The following is a 14087-nucleotide window of genomic DNA, read 5'->3' on the forward strand; positions in this document are numbered from 1 at the left end:
AAGTTACTAAAGATGGCGGCCTTTAATGAGTTATCTGTAAATCATACAGTATTCTAGGTTTTATAATAGAGTGTGAGAGTAGGGACATTATGATAAACTTATAGAAGACATACATTAGACATCATGTGGAGTATTATGTACATGTTCTGGCTGCCACTGTATAGAAGGAAAGAAAGAATGTGAATATATTGGAGAGAGTACAGGAAAAGTTAAGGGAATGGTTCCAGGAATGAGACATGAATAAAGATTGGAAAAGTGGGACTGCTTATTTTGGAGAGGAGAAGCCAAGAGGAGATTTGATAAACACCGTCAAAAACATAAAGGGTCTGGACAGAGGGATTATAGGGAAACTGTTCCTACTGGTAAATAGATTGAGAATCAAAGGGCAGCGTTTTGAAGTGCTTTGCTAAAGAACATAGAACAATAGTTCTATTGTTCTGAAGCTATTGCTACATATGAAGTGAAAAAACAAAAATTCATGCAGGGAGTATTTTGGGTATGGAATGAGCTGCCTGGAATATGATGGAGCAATGTTACATTTGGCATTCTAAAGGGCCTTTGATAATTATTTAAATAGGAACAATGTGCCACATTGTGAGGAAATGCAAAAGGATGGCACTAAGCTAAAATGCTGAGACAGCCAATCCCCAGACACGAGCAATTAAATGACCACTTCTGACCGAAGACCATTTTATGATTGCATTTATAATATTTGTAGTCATGAATCAATGAACTCAACAATATTTTATACTTCTCTCTTTTAGTTTTAAATATTTTTCTCAAAATGTTAATTTAGCTTCACAGACTCAAATCTATTTAACTTTGTATCAGTAAATTCAAGTACTGGATCAGAATTTTGTTTACTTATTTTCTGAATAATCATGTATTCAGTTTCTTTACTCTGGCTTTTTCATAGATCCGTTCCGAAGCTATTGCTACATATGCCCTCTGTGGATTTGCTAATTTTGGTTCTGTTGGTATTGTTATAGGAGAACTGTGTAAGTTCTGTAAAAAATTTGTGTTAATGGTTGTGTGCTTTAAAGCTGTTAGGATATAGAATTAGACACAGTGTTTGAACTATGCAATTTCACTCTATATTTTTAGAGCAGACATCAAATTCTGAAGTATGAGGTAAATTGCATGTTTACCTAGTGCAGAACTTAAAATGTGACAGACATGTGATTTAAGATATGTATTTAAAGAAGACACCAACAGGGAATGTCTAGTTTGAAAATATATTCATTCTTGCACCGTGATCATTATAAAGCTATTTTCTATTTCTTCACTTTTTAAAAGCCTCTTTATTCCACGTTGCTTCCCAATATTGTGAATTTCACTAGTTCTACTTTCTGTTGTCAAGTTTCTAACTCCCATGCTTTCCAAAATACCTTTTTTCTTTCTTTATACTCTATCCCCTGTTGTTGCTGCTTTCAACATGGTTTGTGTGTTCTTGTTTGTAGAACTAAGGTCAGAATTTTGAAGCTTCTTCAAAATGATATTGTAAAGCAATGGGGGCATTCTTGGTATAATGGTGGCTTATTATAAATTCCTTCTCCACTTCGGTTACACCACTGTGCTCATTCAAGTATTCTTTGTATCTTACTGAGACTTGCATCATACTGCTACATGTGCAATAACCATTGTGATTAATTCCATGTAATGCTGATAAATATCTGAGCATGCTGGATGTGGGGAATACCATGGGTCCTGACAACTTCCTAGAAGTAAGGCTGAATATGTGTGCTCCAGAACTAGCTGCTTCTCTTGCCAAACTGTTTGAGTAAAGCTACAACATTGGCATCTACCTGACAATGTGGAAAATTGTCTAGGAGAAAGTGAGGACTGCAGATGCTGGAGATCAGAGCTGAAAATGTGTTGCTGGAAAAGCGCAGCAGGTCAGGCAGCATCCAAGGAGCAGGAGAATCGACGTTTCGGGCATGAGCCCTTCCTCACTCTCCTCATTCCTGAAGAAGGGCTCATGCCCGAAACGCGATTCTCCTGCTCCTTGGATGCTGCCTGACCTGCTGCGCTTTTCCAGCAACACATTTTCAACAATGTGGAAAATTGCCCAAGTATGTCCTGTTTACAAATTTAAATTTATCAATTACTGTCCCATCAGTCTATCATCAGTCATCAACGTAGTGATTGAAGGTGCTATCAACTGACAGTGACTCATCAATAACCTGCTCACTGATACTCAGTTGAGTGTTCCACCAGGATGGTTTGGTACCTTACCTTATTACTATGTAGGTACATATATGGGCTTTAACTGTATTCCAGAAGTCAAAGGAGAGTGACCTTGACACCAATGAAACATTTTACTAAGTGTGGCATCAAAGAGGAGCCCTTGCCAATCTATGTCATTAAGGTTCAGGGAACACCTTTCTCTGTGGCTGGAGTCAGACCTAACAAATGAGGTATATGTTGGATGCTCACCATCTTAGCCCTTGGCCTTTACTATAGGATTTCTTTAGTTCTGGGCCAGTCTCCTGCTGAATCATTAATAATGTTCCCTCATTATCAGGTTAGAAAGGATGTTTGTTGATTGCTCAATATTTAATCCTACTCATAGTCCCTTAGATAATAAAGAAACCATACCCCATTGGGATAAAATTCATACTTTAGTTAATAAATGATCAATAACATGTGCACCACACATGCCAGGCAATGACCTTCAGCATCAGCCTTGATTCAGGGGTAGTACTCTTGCCTTAGAGTCACAAAGGTTTGAGTTCGTATTCCACTTCAGGACATGAGTACAAAGATCCAGAGTGACAATAAGTTCAGTAATGAGAGAGGTTTACATTATCAGAGGTGCTATCTTTTGGGTGAGGTGTTAAACTGAGGTCCTTTTACCCTTTCAGGTGGATATAAACGATGACATTATTTCACTTCATTTTAAAGAAAAGCAGCAGTGTCCTGGTGTCCTGGCTAATTTGTCCCTTAGTCAATTTCAGATGAAAACAGATAATCTAGTTTTTATCTGATTATGCAAGATATTTCTGACAATGCAACAATGGCATACTTCTTAACTATCTCATTGACTGTAAACTGCTTTGAGACATCCAGTAGTTTGAAAAGTGCTGTACAAATGGAAGTCTTTCCTATTTCTTATCTCCAACAAAAGAGAGTGAACATTACTGTCTTTAAATTCTTCACCATAAACATCACATGGATCATCTTTCACCAGAAGTTTATCATATAAATTCTGCTCCAGAGGGTAAAAAAAACAAACAAAAAGTCATACTTTGGAAAGAATATTTTAGTCATATTGGGTCTACATTATCAAACATAGTCATAATATTTGTCATTGATATGTTTTACTGGTTTTTCCTTCTTGGGTGGTTACAATTGAACATGCCAGATTTAATGCTAGCAATGTCAGTTTTCTACACTGTTTGGAGAACTGATGAAAGCCCCTCATAACTTCTGTGGCGGAGGCCTGACATGATTTTATCTGGCCAGCAACTCTGCGACACAGTCAAGCTTTAGTAGTGTGGAGATTCTGTCACTGAAAGGTGCCAATTAATCAGAGGGTGACAAATATCCAGTACCATTTGTGCCACCAGGGACTGTGGCTACCAGCAATGCTCTGCCTGAGAACTGCTGCAGTACTATTCATTCATGTGACCATTGTAGTGAACCTCCTCTGAACACGATCGAGGGCGAATACATCCTTTCTGAGATATGGGGCCCAAAACTGCGCAGAATATTTCAACTGTTATCTGACCAAAGCCTGATAGAGCCTCAGAAGTACATCCCTGCTTGTATATTCAACTCGTCCCAAAATAAATGCCATCATTGCATTTGCATTCCCAACTACTGACTCCAGTTTCCCTTGAGAGAATCCGGACTAGAATTCCCAAATCTCTTTGCACTTCAGACTTCTGAATATTCTCCCCATTTACAAAATAGTCCATGCCTCCATTCTTCCTACCTCACACTTTGCCATATACTTCATCTGCCACTTCTTTGCCCACTTTCCTAACCTGTCTAAATCCTTCTGCAGTCTCCCCACCTCCTCAATATTACCAGTCCCTCTACTTATCTTTGTATCATCTGTAAACTTAGCCAGAATACACTCACTTCCTCCGTCTAGATTGTTAATGTCTCAACTGAGAAGTTGTGGGCCCAACACTGAGCCTTGCAGACAGCACTTGTCACCAGCTGCTATCCTGAGAAGACCCTTTAATCTATACTTTTCCCAAACAGCCAAGCTTCTATCCATGCTAGCACCTTCCTTCTGACACCATGGGCCCTTATCTTACTCAGTAGCCTCCTGGGCGGCACCTTGTCAAAGGCCTTCTTGAAGTCCAGGTAGATAACATCCATTGGCTGTCCTTGGTCTAACCTGCATGTTACTTCCTCAAAGAATTCTAACAGATTTTTCAGGCATGACTTTCCCTTGATGAAACCATGCTGACTTTGTACTATTTTACTATACAGTTCCAAGTATTCAGAAATCACAACCTTCATAATAGGTTCCAGGATCTTAGCCAAGACTGAGGTTAAGCTAATTGATTTGTAATTTTCTGTCTTTTGTCTTACTCCCTTTTTTAACAGAGATGTCACATTAGCAATTTTCCAGTCCTTTGGGACCCTCCCTCTACTAGCAGTTCCTGTAAGATCACCAGTAACACATCCACTATCTCTTCAGCTATCTCTCTTCAAACTCTGGGGTGTAATCCATCTGGTCCAGGCAATTTATCCACCTGTAGGCCATTCAGTTTTTCTAGCAACTACTCCTTGATGATGGCCACCGTTCTCAGCTCTGCCCTTTCACTCTCCTGAACGTTTGGGATATCACTCATATCTTCCACTGTGAAGACTGACGGGAAGTAATTATTTCGTTCCTCATCCATTTCCTTGTTCCCCACTACTATCTAATCAGCATCATTTTCCAGTGGCTCAATGCTCACTTTTGCTTCTCTTTTGCCCTTTATATAATCGAAAGAAACTCTTACAGTCTTCCTTTATTATTTCAAATTATGATCACTACTTCTAAGGGTTTCTTCACCTTCAGCTCCCTTATCAAGTCTGCCTCATTACACAACACTAAATTCAATATTGTCTGTTCCCTAGTGGCTCTACCACAAGCTGATCCAAAAGGCCATCTCATAGACATTCCACAAATTCCATTTCTTGCAATCCACTACCAATCTGATTTTCCCAGTCCACCTGCATATTGAAATCCCCCATGATCACTGTAACTTTGCCTTTCCTACACATCTTTTCTGTTGAGAGTGTGATGTTGGAAAAGCACAGCTGGTCAGGCAGCATCTAAGGAGCAGGACAATCGATGTTTTGGGGCATAAGGCCTTGATCAATAATTCCTGATGAAGGGCTTATGCCCAAAACATCAATTGTCCTGCTCCTCGGATGCTGCCTAACCTGCTGTGCTTTTCTAACTCCACACTCTCAACTCTGATCTCCAGTACCTGCAGTCCTTACATTCTCCTACATCTTTTCTATCTTCTGGTGTATCTTGTGCCCCACTTTCTGACTACTTTTAGGAGGCCTGTACAAAACTCCAACAGTGTTTTTTTTAAACCTTTGCTGTTCCTCAATTCTACCCATACAGATCCTACACCATCTGACCGTATTTCATTTCTTAGTGTTGATCTAAGTTCATTTCTTATTAATAAGGCAACCCCATGCCCTCTGCCCACCTGCCTATCTTTTTGATTGGTTATATATCCTTGAATATTCAGCTCCCAATCCAGATCCCCTTGCAGCCACGTCTCTGTAATGTCTAACACATCAAACCTGCTAATTTCAATGCTCAATAACCATATTCCTTATACTGTGCGCACTCAGCTGTAACACCTTCAGTGCTGTATTAACCGTCCCTATTCTCATTGTCATTCTTTTGTCCAGTGTGCTTGAAGTTTGATTGCTAACCCTTACTGTACGTACTTTCCTATTTGTATCTGTACTGGTGATTTTAATAAGCCCTCCTGAGGTCTGCAGTCTTACCTCCTCCTTTAATTTGCATTTTCTAATTCCTCCTACAATTGAGCTTTTCCCCATCTATTTAGTTTAAAGCCTTGGCTATAGACCTAGTTGTGCGATTTGCTGGGACTTTGATCCCAGCACTCAGATTCAGGTGAAGACCATCCCATCGGAAAAGGTCCCTTCTTCCCCACTACTGGTGCTCATGTCCCATGAATTCTAACCCATTTCTCCCATGCCAATCTTTGAACCACGCATTTAGCTGCTTAATCTTATTGACCCTGTGACAATTAGCTCATGGCTCAGGTAGTAATCCAGAGATTATTACTTTTTTGGTTCTGCTTTTAATTTTAATCCTTGTTGTTCATACTCCCTTAGCAGAACTTCTGCCTGAGTTTTATCTATGTCGTTGGTACCTACATGGACCATGACCACTGGATCTTCACCCTCCCACTCCAAGTTCCTCTCCAGCCCAGATGCGATATCCCGAACTGAGCACCAGGCAGGCAGTGCAAGCTATGGAACTCTTGATCCTAGTCACAGAGAACAGTATCTATGCCTCAAACCATATTATCCGCAGTTACAACAACATTTCTCTTCTCTCCCCCACCCCCGGAACCACAGTGCTATGATCATTTGGCTCATCCTCCCTGCAGTCCCCATTCCCATCCACACAGTGAGCAAAACTCTTGAACCTGTTGGACAAGAGCTGAGGCTCCTGTAACCCTATCTCCTAGATCCCTACCTCACACAGCAACACCCTCCTGTCCCTGACCACTGGCCAAATTTGAGTTAGTCTGAGGGGGTGTTACTGTCTTCTGAAATACAGCATCCAGGAACCAAGAATGAAGAAGAAAGAATGAAAGGGAAGGCATATGATAATGTGGAAAGCAGGATAAATAAATATAAAAAGGGATTTAATTGCAAAGAAAAAGGTGGTGGTAATGCACAAGAAACAAATATACATACAGAGGAAGGATACTTCAAAACAGTAGAATCATTACCATCAACTGTTACCAAAACATGAGGGAGAGATTAAGAGGGATTTTCTGTTTTTATTGCCTATTTTTAATGTTAGATGAAGATTGCCTTTAATGATGTCATTGTTAAAAGTACAGTTGACATTCTCTATAGCCAAAGACAAGGGGCATGCATAAAGAATTGCTACAACAGAGTCCTATGGAACTGTTCACCACCAGGAATTCTATCATCAGAAGAGGCAAACAAAAGATTTTTTAAAAATCCTTACTGGAAAAAATATTTGTCAATAAAGTATTATAGAAGGGAGTAAAGTCAAAGATTTTATTTAAACAGAAATATATTTTTATGCAAAAATGATGTAATGGTTTATAATAGTCATACATTATGAACTAGGTTGAGTCATAAAGTATTGATAAACATTTTATTCAAATATTTTACTAAATATCTTTCTACTACTGACAACAATCGCAGACTGAATTGATCAACAATAATTACAACAAATATACATATCTGAGCTATATAAATTTATATGTTTATCAATTCCTGTGTTTATCAATTTGATTTTTTGACAGCTTCTTTGGCTCCACAAAGACTGCATGACATAGCAAGTGTCAGTGTTCGGGCTCTCATTTCCGGTACTGTTGCCAGCTTCATGACCGCCTGCGTAGCAGGTATAAATTTTGCATTATTACTACATAATTTTCCATGTAAGGACAATGAATGGTGTCCATTGTTAGTTGAACATACGTTGTCTATTTAATCTCAGTGATATTTTGTGCCCCAATTACTTAAAGTACAAATTGATAACATTGCAGTGAAGGAAATGGACCCAAGTGAATGAGGTAAGCAATAATTTATCTCCCTAACCAATCGGATTTTACATTAGCAATGAGTTAGAAATTAGAGTGAGAGAAATTCAATGCCAGATCAGGCACAGACAATAAATGAAAAATGGGAAAGAAAGATTAAATCAAAGGAATAGAGCAAAAAAAGGAAAAGAAAAATAATTAATATTTTAAAAACTATTTTGGATATCCAATGACAAAAACAGAAAAAAAAAAGAAACTCCACATTTGTAATAGCCAATTCTCGGTGCCAGAAAAATTATCATCTGTATTTACCATTGAATGCATTGTTAAAAGAATCTTTGACAATGAATCCTGTCATGACTTAAAGCTCCCAAGATTGGCTCTTTCATTTCAGAACAGCTCTAACTGTGGTGAGCATTATCCAATATTGTTACCAAAAATGTGTAGTCTTTGGATGAAACTATATTACCCCCATTTATTTGGATATCTATGTTTTTCATTTATGTCTGTCTTCAATAGGCCAATTAACACCAGAAGGGTCAAAATCTGATTCACAAAGTCATAGAGTTTTACAACATAGATAGAGTTCTTTTGGCCATCGTGTCTGCCTGGTTATCAAGCACATATCTACTATCATCTGATATTCCAGCATTTGGCCCGTGGTCTTGTACGCTTTGACATTTCAAGTGTTCATCTAAATACTTCTGAAATGTTATTGATGATTCCTGCTTCTACCACCCTGTCAAGTAGTGAATTCCAGATACTCACCACTCTCTGGATGAAAAAGCTGTTTTCTTAAATCTCCTGTAAACCTTCTGCACCTTTCTTTAAATCTATGTTCCTTGGTTATTGGCTCTTCTACTAAGGGGAAATGTTCCTTCTCACATTCTTGATGAAGGGCTTATGCCTAAAACGTCGACTCTCCTGCTTCTCAGATGCTACTTGACCTGCTGTGCTTTTCTAGTGCCATACCTTTCGACTCTGACTCTCCAGCATCTGCACTCCCCACTTTCTCTCAGAAATGTTTCTTCCAATGTATCTTAATCATAATTTTTTATACCTCAATTACGTTTCCCTTAGTATGGCCTTGCTTATATCTTATACAACTTCTTCATATCCTCCCTGCTCTTGTATGTAATATCTTGTCTAATAAAACCAAGTATTCCAGAAACTTTTTTAACCGCCTTATCCAGTCTAAGGACATGCACATCAAGGTCCCTCAAGTCTTCTGTACTACTAGGGTCCTACCATTCAGTGTGTACTTCCTTGACTTGTTAGTATCCCAAAATTCATCACCTCACACTTTTTCAGATTAAGTTCCATTTGCCACTGTTCTGCTCATCTGACCAGCCTGCTGTTATGTTCTCTGAAGATTTCCTCATCGCAGTTTAACACACCACCAACCTTTGTGTCATCTGTGAACTTACTGATCAAAATTCCTACATTTATGTCTAGAACTTTAATGTATGCAGCACTGAACCCTGCAGTATGCTATTGGACACAGAATTTCAGTTAGAAAAACACCTTTTGGCTATCACTCTCTGTCACCTGCCACTAAGCCAATTTTGGATCCAATTTACCAAATTGCCCTTATCCTTTGTGCTCTGAGCTTCTTGACCAGACTTCCATGTGAAACCTTATCAGAAGCTTTACTGATATTCATGTAGAACACATTAATTGCACTACTCTCTTCTATGCTAATCACTTCCTCAAAAAAAGAGACAGTGAGGTCTGTAGATGCTGGAGATCAGAGTTGAGAGTGCGTTGCTGGAAAAGCACAGCAGGCAGGCAGCATCCAAGGAGCAAGATTTCCTGATGAAGGGCTCTGGCCCAAAACATCGATTTTCCTACTCCTCGGATGCTGCCTGACCTCAACAACTTCCTCAAAAAACTCAATCAAACATGACTTTTGCCTGACAAAGACATGCTGACAATCTTTGATTAACCCTTGCCTCTCCAAATGAATGTTAATTATTTCTGTTAGAGTTTTTCAAAAGATTTTCCCAGACGGTTGTTAGGTTCACTAGCCTATATTTCCCTGCTTTATTCCTATTACACTGCTTGAATTACAATGCCACATTAACAGTCCTCCAGTTCTCTGCCACCTTTCCTATGGCCAGAGAGAATTGAAAATTAAGATCAGACCCCTGTGGTATTTTCCCTTTCCTCCCAAGCAACCTGGTACACATCTCAGGGCCTGGGGATATTCAATTTTAAGCCCTCTAAAACTGGCAATACCTCTTACCTCTCAATTGTAATTTATTCAACTATATCATTGGTCTTTTTTCTGATTTCTATACCTTCATTGTCCATCTATGTAGTAAATACAGATTACAGAATACTTTACCTCTGTCTTCTGGCTTCACAATTTGGTCCCTCAAGTATCCTGTTCTTTCCCTTGTTATCTACTTACCTCTAATAACTTTATGAAATGCCTTTGGATTTTCATTTATCTTACCTGCCATTATTTTTCTTTCCTGTCCCTTCTGTCTCCCTTATCCAATCCCTTACATTCCGAACCCCTCCCACACCCTCCAGGGTTTCTTTAGACTTGTTGAGCCCAATCCTCACCTTTGTAGAAAATGTTGGGCCCGCACTTTTTAGAAGACTCCCACTGCTGTGATGTAGATTTTCTGACAAGTAGCTGCTTGCAGTCTACTTTGGCCATATCTTGTCTTATCATATTATAATTGGCTTGCCCCAATTCAGAATCTTTATTTCCAGTCATATTTCCACAACTACCTACCAAACTACTTCCGCAGACACACTTGCCCTGGTTTGTTCCCTAAAATTAGAATTTTCCATGTGCTATCTTGAAAGCTCTTGTGGACATATTTTTAAGAACAATGTCATACTTTTTCTATCCCAGCTAGCATTGGAGAAATTGAAATGCCCTACTGGTACTACCCATTTAATTTCATACTTATCTGAAAAACCAATATATATGCCCTTTTTGTTCTCCCTGACTGTTTGTGCAACTATAATATATTGCCAAGGCTGTCTCTTTTTCCTTCTTACATTCAACACATAGCTTCAGTTAAGGAACCATCAAAGGTATCATCCCTCCTTATTTCAATAATTGACTCCCTGATGATTATTGTAATATCATCCCCTATTTTAGACATAATCCTCCCATCCCTAACACTCTAAATTCTAGAATATTGAGTTGCTAGTCCTCCCCACACTTAACCATATCTCTGAGATAGCAATTGTATCAGAACCCTGTGTGTTACCGCAACTCATCTGACTTATTTACCAGTATTAAAATAAATGCCATACAGCCTTGCTGTTCTCCCAGTGGCCTTAACTATATACAGTCTGCCTACTAGATTGACTGTATTACCTTCTATATTTGTCTGTGCATCATCTGTTATTGTAGCTTCACTACATATTCTTTCCTCCTGAAAAATTAATTTAAACCCTGACCAATCGCAGTCCCAAAGCCCTGCAAGGATGTGAGTCTGCATTTTGGCTCAGGTGCACCCCATTGGATTTGATAGGTCCTACTTTCCCAAGAAATGGACCTTGCAAGGTGCTTTATTGCAGAGAAAGATGAAGAACAGAACAATGAACTCAGTACTTTAATTCTGTTGATACAACTTGCATTCACTAAATTCGATAAAATAATAAACAAGTAATGCTGTTTAACTTTGCTTAATATAAACATAATAGTGACTTTTCATTTTGGCTACTGTATGTAAGAAACTCCTCATCTTGTTAATATTTGTCTCTTCTCTTAATGAAGCAAATAAATTTGCAAAGGTAGACTGAAATATGAGTTTGAAATAATGTCACGATAGTTTCCTGGAACAGTACGTGGTGGAACTAAGCAGCAATAATACCCATCACTTCTAACAACGTGCAATGAGACAGGTTTGATTAATCATTTTAAAATAAAAGACGCCCTGGGACAAAACAATCATAATCTGTTTGAGTTCCATATTAAATTTGAAAGCAATATAATCCAGTCATGCATAAGAATTTTAAAGTTATACAAAGCCAACACAATTGGTATGAAAGGAGAGTTCAATAAGAGCAGAGTATTGCAGATACTGGGGATTTAAAATAAAAACAAAGTGCTGGAGATGCTTAGCAGCTCTGGCAGCATCTGCGGAGAGAGAAAAGGTTAATCAGAACACTGGTTTGGATTCTGAAGAAGAGACAAATTGGACTCAAAGTTAACTATCTCTGTCTCTACAGATACTACTTTCACATGCTATCTGTCTTTAAAATAGAAGGTACATATTGTGTACGAAAAAATGAAGGTTAACTAAACAGTTAGCAGGAGTGAGAAAGGTAAGGTAAATAAAATTAGTAATGAAATGGTTCGTAGAAGCCTAAGCAACTGAATGTCAACAAATCCCTAAGAGCAGATGACCTGCATCCAAGAATTTTAAAAGAACTAGCTGGAAAAGTGATGCACTTGTTATGATTTTCCAAACTTCCTTGGGTTCTGGAATGGTGCTTGTGGATTAGATGTTAACAAATGTAACTCTGCCATGCGAAAAGGAGGTAGAGGTATAACTAAAAATTACAGGCCAGGATGTCTGATATCAAGATCTGTATGGACTTCAGTAAGGCGTTCGACAAGGTTGCCCATGGAAGACTGGTTAGCAAGGTTAGATCTCACGGAATACAGGGAGAACTAGCCATATGGATACAAAACTGGCTCAAAAGTAGAAGACAGTGGGTGGTGGTGGAGGGTTGTTTTTCAGGCTGGAGGCCTGCGACCAATGGAGTACCACAAGGATCGGTGCTGGGTCCTCTACTTTTTGTCATTTGCATAAAGATTTGGATGCGAGCATAAGAGGTGCAGTTAGTAAATTTGCAGATGACACCAAAATTGGAGGTGCAGTGGAGAGTGAAGAAGGTTACCTCAGATTACAACGAGATCTTGTTCAGACGGGCCAATGGCCTGAGGAGTGGCAGATGGAGTTTAATTTAGATAAATGCAAGGTGCTGCATTTTGGGAAAGCAAATCAGAGCAGGACTTATACACTTAATGGTAAGGTCCTAGGGAGTGTTGCTGAATAAAGAGACCTTGGAGTGCAGGTTCATAGCTCCTTGAAAGTGGAGTCACAGGTAGATAGGATAGTGAAGAAGGCATTTGGTATGCTTTCTTTTATTGGTCAGAGTATTGATTACAGGAGTTGAGAGGTCATGTTGCGGCTGTACAGGACATTGGTTAGGCCACAATTGGAATATTGTGTGCATTTCTGGTCTCCTTCCTATCAGAAAGATGGTGTGAAATTTGAAAGGGTTCAGAAAAGATTTACAAGGATGTTGCCAGGGTTGGAAGATCTGAGCTACAGGGAGAGGCTGAACAGGCTGTTTTACCTGGAGCGTTGGAGACTGAGCGGTGACCTTATAGAGGTTTACAAAATTATGAGGGGAATGGATAAGATAAATAGACAAAGTCTTTTCCCTGGGGTCGGGGAGTCCAGATCTAGAGGGCATAGGGTTAGGGTGAGAGGGGAAAGATATAAAAGATATCTAAGAGGCAACCGTTTCATACAGAGGGTGGTAAGTGTATGGAATGAGCTGCCAGAAGAAGTGGTGGAGGCTGGTACAATTGCAACGTATAAGAGACATTTGGATGGGTACATGAATAGGAAAGGTTTGGAGGGATATGGGCTGGGTGCTGGCAGGTGGGACTAGATTGGGTTGGGATATCTAGTCAGCATGGATGGGTTGGACGGAAGGGTCTGTTTCCATGCTGTACATCTCTATGACTCTCTGACTCTAAATCGTCATGAAAATGCTAGAATCTGTTGTTAAACTCTTAGCAGTGCGTTCAGCAAATTGTGTTATCATCAGACAAAGTGCACATATTTTATGAAGCAGAAATTATATTTTGCAAGTTTATTCCAGTTGTTTTGACCATAAGGTGAATAAAAAGGAAGCCTTTTATTCAAGAGTACTTGAATTTCCAAGTGCATTTGAAAAAATGCCACCAAAAAGGTTAATTTGCAAGATGAAGGCTCTTAGACTTGGGAGTAGCACATTGTTTATTGGACTGGAAGCAGAAATTAGAGATAACTGGGCCATTTTCCAGTTGGCATGTTGCGTCCAATTGAGTTAAACAGGATCAGTTCTAATGCCTTCACTTTATGCAATCCATAATGAAGACTGCAAATACAAAGTTTGATTACTTACAGTGTGGAAACAGGCCCTTCAGCCCAATAAATCCACACCGACCCACTGAAGCACAACCCACCCAGACCCATTCCCCTACATTTACCCCTTCTCCTAACACTGCGGGCAATTTAGCATGGCCAATTCAACTAACCTGCACATTTTTGGAGTATTGGAGGAAACCGGAGCACCCAGAGGAAACACATGCAG

General features: G+C 39.3%; 1 protein-coding gene across 1 annotated transcript in view; it reads left to right on the plus strand.

Moving 5' to 3' along the window:
* The window catches only part of LOC132825926 (solute carrier family 28 member 3-like), a 152375-nt gene extending 141506 nt beyond the window's left edge, over positions 1-10869 (plus strand). The window contains exons 13-16 of the mRNA XM_060841569.1: positions 917-998; positions 7506-7615; positions 8957-9019; positions 10864-10869. Coding sequence (XP_060697552.1) covers positions 917-998; positions 7506-7615; positions 8957-9019; positions 10864-10869 — 261 coding nt within the window. The remainder of the gene's footprint in view (positions 1-916; positions 999-7505; positions 7616-8956; positions 9020-10863) is intronic.
* The last annotated feature ends 3218 nt before the right edge of the window (positions 10870-14087 follow it).

Source organism: Hemiscyllium ocellatum, chromosome 2 (assembly GCF_020745735.1).
Source record: "Hemiscyllium ocellatum isolate sHemOce1 chromosome 2, sHemOce1.pat.X.cur, whole genome shotgun sequence".
Classification (NCBI taxonomy): domain Eukaryota; kingdom Metazoa; phylum Chordata; class Chondrichthyes; order Orectolobiformes; family Hemiscylliidae; genus Hemiscyllium; species Hemiscyllium ocellatum.